The sequence below is a fragment of the Rhineura floridana genome, chromosome 3, assembly GCF_030035675.1.
Source record: "Rhineura floridana isolate rRhiFlo1 chromosome 3, rRhiFlo1.hap2, whole genome shotgun sequence".
Lineage (NCBI taxonomy): Eukaryota > Metazoa > Chordata > Lepidosauria > Squamata > Rhineuridae > Rhineura > Rhineura floridana.
This window is the reverse complement of record NC_084482.1, coordinates 94,214,440-94,232,693: the sequence shown is the minus strand read 5'-3', so window position 1 is coordinate 94,232,693 and position 18,254 is coordinate 94,214,440. Positions and strand designations below refer to the sequence as shown.

Here is an 18,254-nt window from a genome sequence, read left to right as displayed (position 1 = left end):
GCTTCAGAACCCAAGAAGTTAACAATACTCTGACCCAGCAATCTTCCTCTTATTGCTTCATAAAAGGGGCAGTGTAGGACATAATGTTCAAAGTCCTCCACTTGATCCTGATCACAGGGACATTTGCCTATAGCTACAGTGCTCTTTCACCTGTGGTCTATCCCTATATTCTCATTCTTCATGAACTGAACAACTTTGGTAATGACAATGAGCTCCTGAGCTTGACTTGATGGTACATTAGGTATCTCGGTTTTAGATTCCATCTGAAAAACAAATTTGTCCATACTACAAGTTTAGGGAAGGGCAGGGAGAAAATAAATACTTTAGGGGGTGTTTGTTAACTCCTCTTTGAGAGTCCCTCCTTCTAGTCTTATTCCTGACCTTCCCCCTCACTCCTCTTCCATCCAGAGAGTGTGTTAATTTACATGAATTACATTTTTACTGGTTGCTGGGTTTTTCTGTCCAGAACCCCTGAAAAGGCCTCGTGCTGAGCTGCACATATTGGGAAAATCAGAATTAGGCCTGAGTTACAGCCTAGATGTCCAGCCAGCCAGCCAGCCAGCTAGCTATAGTGTACACAGCAATATTTCTATTCCTCTAGGGCTGTTTTCATCCTTTGCCATCAAGTACTCAAGGAAAAGAAGAAAAAATTCCACTATGATTGTGAATATCGTGAGTGCTTTAAAAGAGTAAAGGGTAACATAGGGTAGCCATTTTTTCAGATTGCTGTAAATTATAAGCAATTTCCACCCAATCCTGCTGTACTCATTATAGTAATTGCAGAATAAACAAACTCTTGTTACTGCAGGCAAACAAACATGCGTCTTTATTGCTGGCTGGGTAGAATACACATCTGAAATGGAAACTGAAAAGCACAGCAAAAGCAAGTCCAAAGGTGGACTCTGGCCCAAACTACAAAGGTCTAATATTTCCTTATCACTTGAGGTTGCAGTCCTGTGCACGCTTCCCTGTTTGAGTAAGCCCCATTGAATACATTGGGACTTGCTTCTGAGTAAACATGCATAGGATTGCACTAAAAATATATTTACAAGTTTTATAAATAATAAACATATTTGAAAGTCATGCTTATATAAATATTTCTTCATACGATGTCCCGATAAGTATCTGATTTCCCACTATAGTTGTACATTATTGCCTCTATTTCCTCTATTGTTTTCACTCTGAGGGGCAGATTAGGATGAGAGATGGTGAATAGCCCATGGTGACCCAGTTAACTTTGTAGCTGATTTCCATTTTAAAAAATAATTAAAATGATTTATATGTATACAAAGTTTATGAAGTAATGCAGATACACACAATACATTTAAAGCACATCCAACTCGCATTTAAAGTGCACAACTTTCCCCCAAATACTGGGAAGTGTAGTTTCCCCTACACAGTTATAGTTCCCACCACCCTTAACAAACTATAGTCCCCATGATTCTGTGGTGGGATTCATATGCTTCAAATGTGTGTTGAATGTGCTTTAAATGTGTGGTATGGATATGCCGTAGGTATGTTGTGCATTCATTAGTGAATTGAAAAGAGCAATTTTAAAATATAATTTTTAAATAGGGGAAGGGTTGTAGTTCATTGGTAGGGCATATGCTTTGCATGGAAAGGTCCAGAATTCAATTTCTGGAAAAGACTATTGCCTGGAATCCTGGAGAGCCAATGCTAGTCCATGTCATCAGTACTGAGCTATATACTACCAAATGGCCTGAGTCAGTATAAGGCAGATTCCTTTGTTCCTAAAAAAGGAAAGAGATCCAAGGGCCACAGTGACTCTGAAATTTAATTTATGTATCTTACTTACAACATTTATATACCACTGTACTGTAAAAAAAACTCAACAAGGTTTACAGAAGGAATTAAAACAATGAAATTATTGGCAAAACAGTTAAAAACAGGTATTGAAAAACATTCAAGACAATAAACGATGAGTTAAAAACAGATAAAAAAACACAATAGCTTCTACATGCCTGTGTAAGTTTGCCTAAACAAAAAATATTTTTAGCAGGTGCCAAAAAGAGTACGATGAAGGTGCTTGCCTAATGTCAACAGGCAAGGACTTCCAAAGTATAGATGCTTCCACACTAAAGTATTGATTTCTTATAAGAGCAGAACAAATACATTGTAGCACCCAGAACATGGAAAACACATCTTGAACTTGGCCTGGTAGCAAATCAACAACCAGTGCAGATTTTAGAGCAAAGGTTATGTGCTGACATGGTCTCACTCATGTCAGCAATCATGCCACAGCATTCTGCACTAACTGCAGCTCCCAATTCAGGTTGTGCTGCAGGGGATTTCTGTTACCTTGGCTGACTGGCTGCCAGGTTTTTTTCAGTTTTGATTTTTGACTAGGAACCCTTACTGGTTGTGGGATGCTGAGTTTTCTGCCTTATCCATAGGAATCTTGTTGTAGTTGATATTGCATTTAGGAAATCATCACTGTCTTTTGTTTTTGTTTTTCTATTTCCATTTCATTTACCTCTGACCTCACTTCCTTACATCCACAGAAGCAACAACAGTGGTTCCATGTGCTCAGCTCAACCCACTTAAATCCACTAATGATGCACCTTGTTGTTCGCATGATGATTTGTTTCTTTCCCAGTAGAGGTAAAAGAATTCACATACTGGGAAGTGTGGCTTCAACTGCTGTTGTTCCCAAGCTACTGCCTATGAAGGCAGACCAAATCATGTGTGTTTTCTCTGTCAGTTATTACTCACTGGAATTGGGCTGGCTGTCAAAGTAAGTTTACAGCAGCCCACAGGGTAGGCAGAATAGGGTAGATTAGGTTCTTAACTCTTACTCATTTCTCAAACCTCTCTCTGCAGCAGCCATGTTAAAAGGCAGGCAGGGGGTTGCCAACCCTGCTTTGATACTGATATCTTTGCAGATGATCTCTAGTCAAGCCTTACCAATAGCACAATCCTAACCATATCTACTTAGGTCCTTTTGGATTCTATGGGACTTAGTCCCTTAGTGTGTTTAGAACTGCAGCCTTCAGGGGCATACATCTTTACTCCTGAGTGTTCCCATCTAACATCCCCACAACACTAGGCTCCCTTCTTCCAACAATGGCCTTCTAGTGATTGGTCTGGCCTGAGGGCACTTAAACCCTTCTTGCCAGAAGCAAGTAGGCTAGATTAAATGTTCCCTACCCAGGCTCCCTAAACAGGTGAAAAGGAATGATCAGTTGGACCTGGGAACACATTCATTTAGCTAAGATTTCTATTTTAATTTCTAGTCAGAATTTTGTTTTCTTTGAGTGGTATGCTCCAAGCAACTGTGGTTGATGTTAACATATTGTGCTTAATGACATCACTAGGGGCCGCCTCTGAAACCTCAGGGTTTGGAATGCTTTTGACCTGGCAACCTTACTGAGCATGTCTTTAAACTTCTTGGCTCCCTTAGCTTCGTTTTCCATGTGGCTGTGCAACAAGAGCAGGCTGTTGCAAGCACACAGAGAACACAAACCTTGATGTACACTGACTGTCCTCATTAATAGGAGATAACACTTACCGTCAGTATCTGGGACAGGGAAGAACTCCAGATGTAAGCTAAGCCCTAACTTTGTCCCTGATCCAAGTGCACATCTCTGTTTGGCCATTTGGTCATTAATCAGCACTGGTGAGACAAACATCTCCTTTCCATCTAGCACCTCTCCATCAGTAAACTCATTTATAGTTGTTCACACCCCTTAAGAATATCCTCCAACTCTGGTTTTCCTTCAGAGCAGTCAGTGATATGGAGCTGGTCTCCCAAAACCGGTGTCACTGTCAGTTAAGCAGAATGGGGCAGGGTGATGCTAATATCAGGGCTGTGCAGACGCACCACAAGTCACATTTTAAATTGTTTTTATGCCTCTCACAAAGCTACAATTCCCAAAGTGGCTTTAACAATTAATCCCTTTCCCCAGGGAATTCTGGGAATTATAGCTCTGTTAGGGGAACAGGGATCTCCTAGCAACTCTCAGCACCCTTAACAAACTCCAGTTCCCATAATTCTTTGGGGGGGGAGAGCCATGACTGTTTAAAGTGGTAGAACATTGCTTTTAATGTATAGTGCATACGGAGCCCAAGTGATGTGGGTTCCAGTCCGTGAAAGCTTATGCCATATTAGTGGAGACTGGTGGCACGAATGTCAGTGGGGCAGTGAATCTACTCTGGATTTTAGTCTGTACTTTCAAGGGCTGTCCAGCATGCAAGCACCTTATAAGTTCGGACTATGTCCTGCCCAGAGCGAGACTCACGAGACGGAGACGAGGATGGAATCAATTCCTGTTTTATTAAAGTAATATCGAAAGCAATACGTTTCATAGGCACACTATGCTAGCTCACTGCAATCCCTAACTAAGCTACCTAAGTAAACTCTGCAGCGTGTGAAGGAAGTTGAGTCAACACCCTGGTCAGGGGGAAGCAGGCTTAAATAGGAGAGGCCTTCGCCCTTAATCTCTGACTCCTTCGAAGAACCTCCCTCTGACCAAAGTGCTCCTGGCATCTGGGGTGGGGTGAAAGGGGGTGTGCCTCCGCTGGCTCATCCAGCAATACAGCCTCAATAGGTGCTGACTCAGCTTCAAGAGGTGGGGAAGCGCTTGACGTGCCAAGGGGGGAGCTTGGGGGGTGTTGGTGCCCACGCCAAGACATCCCCCAACAGCTCCCTGGGGGCATCTGGAAGCTGAGCACAGTCTTCTTCGGCAGGAGAACTGTCTGTGGGAACTGGCACAGTGTCAAACACCCCCCCTCCCGCCTCGTCCTCGCTAGCCACAACACCGTCTGATTCTTCCCCTTGCTCTATCAGCTGGCTCTGACACTCATCCAGCCCCCCTCCTTGATCCTCCTGAGAGAGCTGGGGCTCGACAGACTAAAACCTGAAGCAGATTCAGTGCCCTACTGACATTGGAGCCACTAGCCTAGGGTTGCCATATTGTCTGGTTAGCCAGATTTTACCTAGATTCTAGCCATGCTGCCTGGTGCTCACTATTAGGTGGCCCGGACTCCCTGCTTTAATTTTTTTTTAAAAAAGCAAGTTGCTAGCCCTTGTAGATCCAGAGATATGAGGCAAAGTGTGGAGGCAGTTTTCTGGCCAATCATTTTCCTGACTTCCACTTTTCCACTATTTTTAGCCAATGAGGGACACCACAGGTGTGCTGGGAAAATCAAGAACTTGTGCCTGCCTGCTGCATACACAGAATTTCGGCAGTTTAGAAAACTGCATATGCTCACTTGATCAACACATGCAGCTCTGTCCCTTATCCAGGGACTCTAGCTCACTTTCTGGTTGAGTCAGCAAGGAAAAGCAGCCTTCATCTCAATTGCCTCTGTGTCTCAGAGTATGTATCTTAAGTGGTGAATGCAACAGCAGTGTCTGCCTGCCATCACAGATGATGGAAAAAAGGGGTTTTAATCCACCCAATGCTGCCTTTCCTGAACAAATACAACATATAAAAGCAAACATCTTTGTAGAAAAGGCTGAGGTATTAGTGTTTGCATTTTTTTGCCCTGCCCCCACCCTGTTAAATGACTCCCAAGTAAAGTTGCATTGGAATGCAGCCTTGCTCACCCTGCTGTCCAGCAGAGCCTCTGTTCAGCAATTCAGAAAAGGCTAAAAAGTATTTTTAATACTGCCTTCAAAATGACTGGCAGGCATCTCCCCACCTAAAGATCATCCTTCTTCATTTCCTCCTCAGGGAAGGATGGGCGTGTGTGTACATAGTTATACAGAGACACACATATAGTAGGGCCCCACTCATATGGCGGGTTAGGTTCCAGACCCCTGCCGAAAAGTGAAAATCGCCAAAAAGTGGATAACCGACAATAAAATGGAGCCCGACGCCCAGTGGCATACCAAGGGCGGAGCAGTCTGCCCCAGGTGCAGGCAATAAGGGGGTGCATGGAGGGTCAAGGCGATGAAGCTGCCAAGGCATCGCCCCCACCACCCAACCCCACCCAACCCCACCCAGCCCAGGCTCCGGTGGGTCCCTGCAGCAGTCCTTCCTCTCCCGAACCCTGCGCAGTGATAGGGGGGCATCGAGGAGGAGAGGCAGAAGTCACCTCATAGCTAGCCCAAAAATCGGGGAGGAGAAAAATGTAATAGATTTAAATTCTTTTTTTGTAAAATAAAAATGGGGGGACAGAAGAAGCCCCCCTCCCGGCTATGGTTTGCCTCCTCACAGTTGCTCTCGCTCCCCCCGGGAGAGAAGGGCCCTTGCCACACAAAAGACACCCAAGCATGGATCGGCTGCGATCCTAACCCCGCTGGCCAAGGGAGTAAGCCCCTTTGGAGTCACCAGGACTTACTTCTGAGTAGGCATGGTTAGGATTGTGCTGATGGATACGGGATCCAAAAGGCACTTACATGGTAACACCCGGTCTCTGCCCTCGAAGAGCTTCCAAAGCAGCTCCCTCCCATGGGCCCAAGGCCGACACCTCCCCAGGAAGGGCCCGATCCTCCCTGACCTCTCTTGCACTGACCTGGGAGGTGGGGGAGGCGCACTCACTCCAGGGCCTTTGGCAACTGTTTGACGAGAAGGCAAACGGGCTGGGAGGGGGGCTCCTCTTGAGCATGGGGGGTTTGCATTCACTCCGGCTTCCACGGTGCGGAGGGGAGCCTCGCTGGCCGCAGGTGTGCAAGGCTGGCCTCGACGGCTGCGCCGCCGGTCCTCCCACTCCCAATTGAGGCCATCCACCCCCCACCAAGCCCATTTGCCACAAGACCCGGAGGCTTCCCGGGATCAGCATGTGCACCACCCCAAAAGAAAGCACGGCTGCCACTGCCGGCACCCTTCTCAGACTCAGCTGCTGAGTGCATCATGCTGAAAAATGCCAAAAAAGTGGAACAAGTGCCAAACATAATGAACATGGATATAATTGAAAACCACTGTATTAGCGGAATGCTGAAAAGCGGGGCCCTACTGTATATATGTATATACAGACTATATGTACATATACACACACATACACACAGACTATATACTGTATACATGCAATGCAGTGGGAAGGTGAAACCTTTTTCCTCCTTAAGACCTTAGGAATGGAACAATCCATCCCACTCACCACGCTGGGAAAAGCTATTTGCTTATTATGTGGTATTGTTTTCCTCTTGGTGCTACATGTCTGCGCCTTGGCAATGGCTGAGATCTTTGCCATTCCCACTGCTATACCAGGTTCTTGGGGGAAAATGCAGGCTGGGGAGGTAGCTCCTTCAGAGGACACCAGCAGTAGCATGGTTTGTGGTAAGCAGAAAATGGCTGGATGGATAAGGTACATCCTCCATTCTCATTATAAGCGGCCCTGACGAATACTAGCTGCTACTACTTTTGGTAGGATTCCATATACACGAGATGCTCAAAATATTCTGAAGTTCAGGCAAACCTTGCTGCACATCAAGTTTTTGTTCTTTCTAGTCGCATATTAAATACTCTAAAGATATAATATTCTGATTTACTTTCTGATCTCCAATTTACAGCATAAGCATAATCTTGGGTATCTTCAGGTACTTTGAACTAGGGGTGGTAGAAGTATAATCTCACGTTGGAAAGAAGTCTATGTCAGCACTGCTTGCTTTGAAGCTAATTAGATAAGATTGACTGAACTGATAACATTGAACTCTTGATTTCTATCTCACAGGTTATAGTAGTGTGTTTATTTCACATTGTATATTTGTTGGTACAATATTGCTTTTAATTGATGTTTTGCTTATCTTTGTTTTATGCTGGATCTTTTATACTGCTGCCCTGACTTGTTTTATGTTTGTTTCTATTTTTTATTTTTATTATGTTTTCATACTGATGGTGTATTTTTATTGTTTTTATTATGTTTGTAAGCTGCCCTGAGCTCTGTTTTTAACAGTTGAACAGCAAGATATAAATCCTCTTAATAAATATATAAATAAATAAATATTCCACAGTGTTGGAAACTAGAATCCAGGCCAGAGGTTCCCAAACTGTGGTCCACAAGGTTCATGCAGGTGGTCCATGGCATGTCCTCATCAAATATTCATAGTGATTTTAATTGAATTTTTTTTACTTCCTTTATTTCTTGTATTGTACTTTATTTTATTGTATTGCAGTTTTAATTCTACGGATGCAATTTGTAGTACAATAAAATACAATATAAGAAATAAAAGCAGCAATAAAAACACAATTAAAAATCATACAGTGTCTCACACAGCACATTACAATTGCGACAACAGGCAGAAAAATCATTAAGTGGTCTGCCTAGACCCACAGCAATTTTCAAGTGGTTTGTGTGGATAAAAGTTTGGGAACCACTAGCCTAGGCATTTAAGGCTGAAAATGTAAGTTTTTTTAAAAAAAGATTCCTCACATTATCCCCGTTTTTGATGGTAATTGCTAGGCATAAAAAGAAAACAATCATACAATGTAACCATTAATAGGCTTAATATGCAAATTAGCCTACTCAGATTTGTGGAACAGGAATACGGCAACTCTACACCAGCCTCCGCTGTGCCATAGTAAAGCTGTCCACTTTTAAAGTGCCACTAGATAAAAACACAGCTAAGATGACTATATGACACTTCCTGCAACTGGAAGCCAAGGACAATCTTGAATGTTTGATTTTAAGTAATAATACTTGGGAAATCATATTTTTAAACTTTACTTCAAAACATGAAACTTTGATTCAAAAGACTCTAAAGGCTGATGGTTACGAGAAAACGTAAGCAACATAATCCTATGCATGTCTAGTCTGAAATTCCATTGAGTTCTAGGGTAAGCTTGGATAGGATTGCAGCCTAAAAATAAACACATAAATGTGGCCTCCTTTGGGAGGAAGGGCAGGATATAAATGCAATAAATAAATAAATAAATATTGTTTTTTTGCCAAGCATAACGTAGCACTACCTCAGATAGATAATACATTGGGCACAATCTTTTATAGTGAGATTACTGGATATAGTAAGATTACTAGATATGAAAAACAGCTGAGCAAGAACAACTTGCCCCACTTGCTTCTCATAAAATGCTCCAAAAGCTTTGTCAGCACTATCGTTAACAGCTAGGATGATAATGCCAGCTTCCTTCTTTCTTGGGTCCTGATTGGGCGACTATCCTTGCTTCCAGAGTGATTGCTCTGTGAGGTGTAAAAAGGTATTACAGAAATACCTCCATGCTACAGTGGATGCTAGTATGTATTCCCATCTCCAGTTTTATTCCATTTTTGACCAGCTGTAGTTTTGTTCTTCGTATCTTGCCCTTGCTTTTTCATTTTAGAAAAGCAACTTGTACTCATTCACAGAATGTTATAATCTCATCTGGTAACTTGGAACTTTGCATCATTTTGCTCAACCAGATATTTGAATATAGACAGCTGATAATATATCAGTACTGATACGTGACTGGATTTATGAATGAAAAAGTGTGTTTATCTGACTATTTTTTGCCATTCCTTTTAAAAAAGGTTTACTCTCAGTCACTGTTACATGACCAAAGCAAAGTTGTGAAACATAACATAGAAATAGCAGAAGCAAATCACTGATGAAAAAACTGTATGGCATCCCCATGTTCAAACATGGAGCCAGCTCAGCAGTCACTTCTTGATGCTGAAACCAAAAACTTTATAAAGCCAATTTTCACATAAATAAAACCATTTTCCTCCTGTAGTCCATCATAAGTTGCTAAGAATCACTTTCTAATGGTGAAGTTAAAGCAAAATGTAAATAAATTTATTTAGGTCAAGGACCAGCCAGTACAGATAGACGACGTAATCATAAAATACATTATTATAAAAACTTTTAAAATCTTTAGGCCCACTTTTTCCTGCGTGCAAATGAAGTTAAAGCAGCTAGGACATATTTCAGCGGCAGCTTCCAAGTTCTGGAACGCTCTTCCTTATCCAATCCATAGGAATTTCCCCAAAAGCCCTACAAGACCTCTCTATTTAGGGAGGGGGGCATAAATTGCTGTCTGGAATAACAGAAGTGAGGAAGATTTTACCTTAATTTTAGCTTAATATACATTCTATCATTCATGTTATTATTGTTTGTTTTTAATTAGATTTTTAAAATATTGTTACCCACTCTGAGCTTTTGCAGATAGGTAGCTAGAAATTGAAATAAATTCCTGAAGCATCTCCACCAACACAAACTTTATTTACATCAGTGAAAAGTTCATCATCAGAAGTTCCATAATGACGATTTCACTGCTCACAATATGCTATTAGGGAGCATTTAACAGATGCAAAGACAACTGGCTGGGCAAAGAAAGTAGACTGTTGATTTAAGGTTTCTGCGTTCTTGAGTCGGGGGGGGGGCTCTATTCTTCTAACATTGTGGCAATTTTTTGAAAACATTTTCCTTGCAAGTGAAATCATCAACCATGATAAAAAAAAATTAACATGCCTTGGGAATCCTAACAAATTTTAATCAGAGGGTAGATAAGCCAGGTGAGAATGAACAGAAGAGAGAGGAAGGCAGATGAAGCCAGTCCCAGGTACCTGACCTTGCTAGACTGCCTTTGGTTGTGGTTGTTCTTCATGTCCCACTGTATTTATAAATATTGTGAGCTGCCAGTCAAATAGTGGGATATGAAGCTACTAAATGAATAAACATAAAATTGCTTTAGGAAGCCAGTTCTAGCTTATGGACAACTACTTGCTTGTCCTTTATTTAAAGCAATGGTTACAGCAATTGCATTTGAAACATAAATCTAGTTGCTCAAAGACTTGGGGACAATTCCAGCTTCAGTGAATCAGTTTTGTCCTGCTCATTTCAACTGAGAATTAAGCATGTGTTTAGGGCTGCAATCCCATACTCACTTACCTGACAGTACACTCTATCAAGCTCAATAGAATTTACTTCTAGTACGCATGTCTAGGATTACACTCTCAGATAAATAAGCACTCCACTGAAATAAGTCAAATTTGTGTAGGCAAGCCTGTGCATTTTTATTCAGAAGTAAACCTCACTGACTTTTAGGTAAAAGCTGCACTTTAGGTGGTTTTTGTCCTTATGTCATATTCTGGGCTGTTTTCATAATGTGCTTATTACCCTTGTAAAGGTCAGCATCTTACTGAGTTTTTCTCTTATCAGATGAAAATAAATACAACATACTTTTCTAAATTCCAGGTTTAATCTGACACTAAATTGATTTAATGCCTACAGTTTTTGATGCACTTGCTCAGGACATGTTATAGAAAAACAAAGTAATTTTTTCACTGTTGATAAAACCTGCACATAAAGCAATTTGGTATTATTAATGGCCATGATCCAGCCAAAGGAAAGGCCTTTTAATTGCAGCGGGATCAATGGGAGAATAAGGAAACTGGAATTTGAAAGAGTTTACTTCTGGCTGTGATTTGGATTGCTGTTATTTCATGTTTTGATTTGTTTTATATTTTGTATTCTACCTCTACATCACCCTAAAGATTTATGAAAAAAGGTATCTAATAGCCTTCTCCTATGTATGTTTAACTGCAGAAATGGGGCTTCATCTAGTCCCAGGAGAGTATTAAATCCCAGGTGCTATTTTGCTTCCTTTTCACTTTTGCTCCTTTTCATTTTGCACACACATGAATGGAAAAAGGCATTTTTGTGTATTCAAGGCTATCTCAGGATATATTTTAAGCTACTATTATAACAACATCAGCAATATGGAAAGAGCAGGAGACAAATCCTTCTGTTCCTTGTATTATTCTCATATTATCTTAGGATACAGGCAACTATCCATGCTTATCCAAAATTAAGCCTCAAAGAATTCAAGGAGACTTGTTAACAAAATAGGTTATTACAATGTTGTATGTGTCTTCTGGCATAAACAGAAGAAAAAGTACAAACTCATATGGTAGGACTGATGTGAGCACCTACCCTCCCATAGCTGCAAATCAGTGGCAGGTGGTCTCTTTCCCCCTTCATTTTCCAATTTTACCATTCAACCATTCAGCAGTGTAAACATGTGGCATACTGATTTTAATATTGCGTTTTTATATTGTTCACCCTGAGACGTTAGAGTGAATCGTGGGTAAGAAATCTAATAAATCATCATCACCTCCTACACAAACACTACTGAAATTAATAACGCAAGAGAGTGTGCATGTTCTTGCATAGATGTACCCAATAGATTGTGCCAGTAAGAATCATCATAGAATGGAATAAAGAACAAGTGCAGAAGATGTCCTTTTCAGAAAGAAGAGTAAATTATTTTGAGATGACAGAAAGATATTATAAAGCTTGTCTATATGAAAAAAACTTTTGACAACTTTCAGAGGATCCAGTGGAATTCTATGACTGGGCCTATAGGGCAAAGACCATTAAGGGTATCATTATGTTCGCTATATCTACATGAATTTGATATCTCTTCCAGCTTGTTGGATTGGTATATTCTTCTGCAAGTACAACTTTTCCACTCATGCCACAGCTTGGGGAAGGGGAGTCATCATTATATGCCTTTAATTAGGACTTCAGAGATTGGTGAGAGCAAAGCTGTTTCCATCAAAGACATGCAAACATGTCACTTCATTATTTGGTCTGGTATCACTTTGCTTATGATAACTGAGTTCATGAATATCGCCTTAGTGAGTTAGATGAAAGAATACAACAAAAGGGATTTTTTCCTTATTAAGAACCCTTCAGAAGGCTAAGCTGTTCTTCCAGAATTCCCTTGGGTTCACATAGCACGTACATTACCTAATACATCAACTTGAAAGATTTATTTCTCTGCTCTAAATTCCCAGACTTCTCTTTGTCTAAAGTTATTATGCAAGTCCTTCTATACATGAGCAACTGCAATGACCTTGACATGCAACAGTTCCATGCAGAAGACTCAACAAACATCCTGAACTTTTTTTTCAATCCAATAATAGATGTCCGATTCCAAAAGTTTTCTTGCAGAAAAAACAATGCAGCAGGGGTGAGGAATCTGTGGCCCTTCAACTATTGCTGGATTATCTCCTGACCATTAGTCAGACTGGCTGGCCTAATGGAAGCTGTAGTCCAAAAATTTCTGAAGGCTGAATACCACATAAACATACAATGGACTTGAGTCACACTTGAATAATCTAGGTATATACCAAACATTATTATGGAACTATGTAAAACGTACAAATGTTACATTTCAGTCAAGAAGAAAAAAACCTCAAAAAGATATAAGCATTTCAGAGTAAGGATCAAAGCAAGACTTGATAACTTTGTAATTAGCAACTATATCTGGCCTTAAAAACCAGGCATAGTTGCTAGATGTATTCAGCATAACATCTAATTTTAAGTTTCATAAAAGTACAACCCACTTTTAAAGAAAGAATATTCATAAAGCAAAAAAACCACACACAAATAACATAAGTAGAATTTAAAAGTATTAAAACAACCACCATCCATATTTTTTAAAAAAACAACTAAATATGCTATTAACAATACAGCACATCAGGAGTAGCCAATGTGGTGCCCTCCAGTTGCTGTTGGACTCCAGCTCCCATCAGGCCCAACCAGCATGAAGAATGGTCGGGGATGATACAAGCTGGAGTCCAGCAACTTCCGAAGGGCACCACATTAGCTATGCCTGCACAAAAATATGTCACCTAATCTGCATCAGCAATTAAAAGTAGCAGAGAGAGAGAAAAGGCCGTTTGAAAACACCAAGTGCTGAAGCTAGTAGGATCTCTCATGGAATGGAAACGACTTGCCTAATGGATTCCATCAAATATGTTGTAAGGAGGAACAAGCTTATGCATCTGTGTACCCTGCATAGCAGCAGGCAAGTCTCTGAAGACGTCTGAGTCTCACAGCCTTAGCTTGTTCCCATCTCAGATCAATCTGCATGTAGATTTTAATGTGTGATGAAAGTTAAAGTTAATTAATAACATTGACTCATTTCAAGTACAATTGGGCTACTGTCAAAGACAACAGCACTGGCTCTCTGTTTGGTGCTGGGCGTACAGTCCTCCTAATTTAACAAAGGGAACCAGGTGTGCAGCCCCAAGTACATGAATCAGGGATCCAGCTACAGAAACTGGAGAGGTGAGAATTCTTCTTTGGCTCCTCTTCCAGATTAGGTTTTTTTCTAAGTGTGTTGATTAGACAAGATGTAGAAGCTTAATGCACTGTGTAAAAAAAAAAGTATTAATTGATGATTTGGGGTCCCCTCATTAAGGCAGCACCTTCCATGAGGTAATATGATGTAGTTGCTTCAGCTGTCAGATTCCAGAGGAACACCTTTTCCCCTTTCTAGCTTCTATCTGCAGGGAGGGATATCAACTGACCTTTGTGCTTTAGGTGTGAACACTTGGCCATCTCCTATTTTAAAGGCTTTTGTGTTTAACGGGCCTCTTGACAGACCTCAAAGTATGCATGAATCCATACATCTACTCCTCTTTTTAATATGACATTTCCAGATCCAAAGTGATCCCTACCTGATCAGCCTATCTTTAATGTGCAAATGTGGGCTGATCCAAGTGTTTTCCTTAACATTGTTTTATTTATTACATAATATTTTGTATGCATTAATTTTAATGTTGTAAGGCATTTGGGAAGCATGTCTGGATGAAAAGCAGGGCATACATGTAAGAAATAGATAAGGCAAGGGGAAGGGCCCTAGCTCAGTAGTAGAATAAGTAGTAGTTCAATCAAGTTCAATCCTGGCATCTCCAGCTTGGAAAGACTCCTGTCTGATACCATAGACAGCCTGTGACATATATTATAGATCAGTCTTCCCTAACCTGGTGCTCTCCAGATGCTTTAGATTACAATGCCCATTGGCCCCAGCTAGTATGTCCAATGGTCAGGGATTATGGAAGCTGTAGTCCAAAACAGGTGGGGGAAAGCTTGTATAAACCTTACTGAGCTGGATGGACCAATAATTGGACTCGGTACAAGGCAGCTTCCTATATTATTTCCTATGTATAATATACAGCCACATCAATATACATAGTGCTTTACAACACAAGTGAAAAGTCAAGCCCTTTACTCAATGTCAGGTGCCAGCCAGAAGAGTCATTATCAGAGGAAGACCAGGAGGCTCCAGTCTTAGACCCAGACCTGGCTCAGGCTCCATCTAAAGGTGAGGGGCCAGGATCCAGCAATGAGATCCAGGACAGGACATCTGCACCCTGGCAAGTTTGGCCTCTGACACTAAAGCTGAACAGCCCCTGAGCCCAAGGGAGAGGTGTAGGCTCTGATGCCAGATGGATACCCGGTCCATCTGGAGGAGCACCCAACTACAGGTCCTGACTCCTCAGGAGTAAAAGTCTGGCTGCAGGTGAACAATGGGAGTCAGCTGAGGTCTGAGGTGTAGTTCACCAGCTCCAGCATAAAAAACCCAGTGGTAGGCTAGAAGGGCTGCTGCAACAATGCCCAAACTCTAAAGATTGCCTGTGGACTGCTTGACCTGTCTCTTGTCTTGCCCCTTACCTGCCTTGTTTACAGAAGGCTCTGACCCTGATTCTTGTCTCACCTCCTTGGTTTTGAGGTAAACTCTGGTCTATGACTTCAGATTGACCCTAGATACTACCATTGTGCTGCCCTCACTTGTGTTTCTGCTGGGGAGTTTCTTGCCTCCTTAAGGAACCTGCTGAGAACAGGAGCTTGCAGTCAAAGATTTAGCAGAAAAAAGTAAGAGGGAAGGAAGCAGTGAGACTGCATTACAGAAATTGTTAGGGCAGGTTTGAGAACCTTGGCGATAAGCAAGCTTGGGTCACACAATATATAAATGTTAGAACAAATGGCTCACAGATTCTTAGTAAAATAAATGGGGAACAATACAACAATGCTAAGATATAGATTAATCATCATTAAAAGTAAAATAATGTATTGTTATTAAATATCGTTTTACTGAATAAATATCCTATTTCTGCAAAGCATTCCCACAAACTCAGAACCAAAGACCAAGGCATGAAAACACAAGCCAAACTGTTGCCCTTTATCAGAGGTGAAGAACTTCAGCCCAGGGGCCAAACTCAAACCTCTCTATGTGACCCTCAGGACTCTACCCAGGCCCATCCCTGTTCTGCACCATGCTCAATTGGCTTTGGCTGGCTGGAATGTGTCCTCGAACTTGCTCGCCTGGATGGAGAACAGACAGAGGTACATATATGGGGGTACAGAAATCTGATTTTTGTGTGGCTGGAATGAAGCCCAATGTACAAAGATGAGTCACATCATTTGCTCCAATCACTTTTGGCTTCTTGGTGTTCTCCCCCCCCGTGGCATGTGGGCCCCCACAATGTTACCTAGGAGAGAATGCAGCCCTCTGATTGCAAAAGGTTCCCAACCTCTGCCCCATGTGGAAAAGTATAAAAATAGTTTATTCTATTTGGACAATAACTCAAGTGACCCTAGTAACTTCTCTCAGCCACATTTTCAAATGCTTTGACCAACATAGGCACAATTAGAGGCCAATCCATTGCCTACCATTTACTTCTATCTTCTAGTCATAAATTACTAAGCTGAAGTGGCTTTAGACATAAAGATTAAAGACATACTGGATTGTGCTCCAAGTTCTACTTATTATAACTTATTTAATTAGCTCTAATAATATGCTACGGTCTGCTTGCATGCCCTGGGTTTTGACAGCATCCATCTCACTAATACTTAAACACTCATTTAAAGTTTCCATAGGGATAGATCCTACTCAGAGAGGGATGTTAAATTCACAGTTTAGAAAAACAACAACCTGAAGATACAGATTGTGTAGTTCCAACATTATCAGTCAGTTTTAGATCTTAGATTTTTCTTATAAGCATCTTCTATTGTGTTTGGAGACAATTTGCTTCCTCCCCCTTCTATCTTCATAGTGTATGATACCGTTTCAGTATTACTTCTTGTCCGCTTGATATCAGTTATTAGAATTTGTCATCAGTGGCAATTCATAAAATGTCCTGACATCACACACAGAAGCACATCATGTAGATGTGTAATAGTAGAGAAACTTGCTCCAGAAAGGCAGAAATTTATAGGATTCTCCCAGGCTCTAGAATCTTGAACCTGCAACTCCAGTCAATCAAGTTTACACCTTGCTAAAACTTATGCATCTGTTTTGCACAGCTAATCCCACCACCACCAAATCTGTAAACAGATTTGTACAATGTAAAATGTATTTTCTATGAAAACCAAGTCTGTGGAGGAAATAAATTGGAACTAGTGGGGATAGGACTGCAGATGTGCAGTGCAATCCTATGCATATTTACTCAGAAGTAAGCCCCACTGTAATCAATTAAGTTTACTCCCAGGGAAGTGTAAGAGGATTGCAGCCCAACAGTGCATTCCTATCCATATCTACTCAGAAGTCCAATTTCATGCTGGTAAAACATAACATACACACAAACTTAATCTTAAAATTTGTACACGCCTTTATAGAAGCAGCCTAGACCCTTGGAAGCGTCCTGAAGACCTTCGTAGTATTGTAATGTTTTGCCCCCTTTTCTTGATAAATGACTCTCCTGTCATAACGGTTTGTTGTTGTTTTTACAAGGCCACACCGATTCCTGAAATCTTGTCACAAGGCAAGCTTTTTTGTTACCACACACACACACACACGCCTCTGCCCCGGTCATGCACTGGCTGCAAAAAGTCAATGTCAGCAGAGACAGGGAAGGGAAAGGGGGGGACCCACGTTCTCCTCCCACTTTTCATTTCCCCCCTCCTCTCGGCTCTGATCTGTACCTTGTGTACCACCCACCATCCTGCCCCCTTCTCCTCTCTGATCTGTACCTTCTGCGTGGCAGCTGGAAGAGAGAATGGTGTTCGGAGGTCTGAAGAGGTAAGGCAGGTAACGAGAAAAACATTTCATCTTCTAACAAAAAATATAAAAATAAGGAATAAACAGTCTCCTCAATGCATGAGGAATCCTCAGTCTTGCAAAGCAGGCTACATGATGGATGCACTACACAACCCCTCCAAAAGCTGCAGAGCTGGGAGGGCTAAGTATCCTCGGCAGCTGCACCCCATTTTGCTATCAGCACCAGCAAGAACCGCCTTGTATTTCTGCATGCATCTAGCTCCAACTCTGAAGCTCACAGGCAAGCAGGGCGAGGCTCCTCATTGGCCGAAGCTCATCAGAACAGGATTTGCTGACTAAGTCCCTCCCGCCTGTAAACACACTGGGTGAAAGAAACTGCTTGCAATCATCACCCCCCGCCTCGGTCTGTTCAGTGTCGTTTCTTCAAGAAGAACAATCTCGGCAACAGCGCGAAGCACGGAATCACATTCCAAACTCGGTAGAGATCCTTGGCAATTAAAAAGCAATCCCGCCCCCGGTAGCGTCGGCTGAGCTGGTGGACACAAAAAGCTGCTGCAAGATGAA

The 18,254-nt window shown here is 41.6% G+C and overlaps 1 protein-coding gene across 1 annotated transcript in view; it reads right to left on the bottom strand.

Annotated features, from left to right (window-relative positions):
• The window catches only part of PPP2R2B (protein phosphatase 2 regulatory subunit Bbeta), a 367,792-nt gene extending 349,965 nt beyond the window's left edge, over positions 1–17,827 (bottom strand). The window contains exon 1 of the mRNA XM_061616937.1: positions 17,663–17,827. Within this exon, the coding sequence (XP_061472921.1) occupies positions 17,663–17,741 (79 nt within the window). The 5' untranslated portion in view covers positions 17,742–17,827. The remainder of the gene's footprint in view (positions 1–17,662) is intronic.
• Between the last annotated feature and the right edge of the window lie 427 nt (positions 17,828–18,254).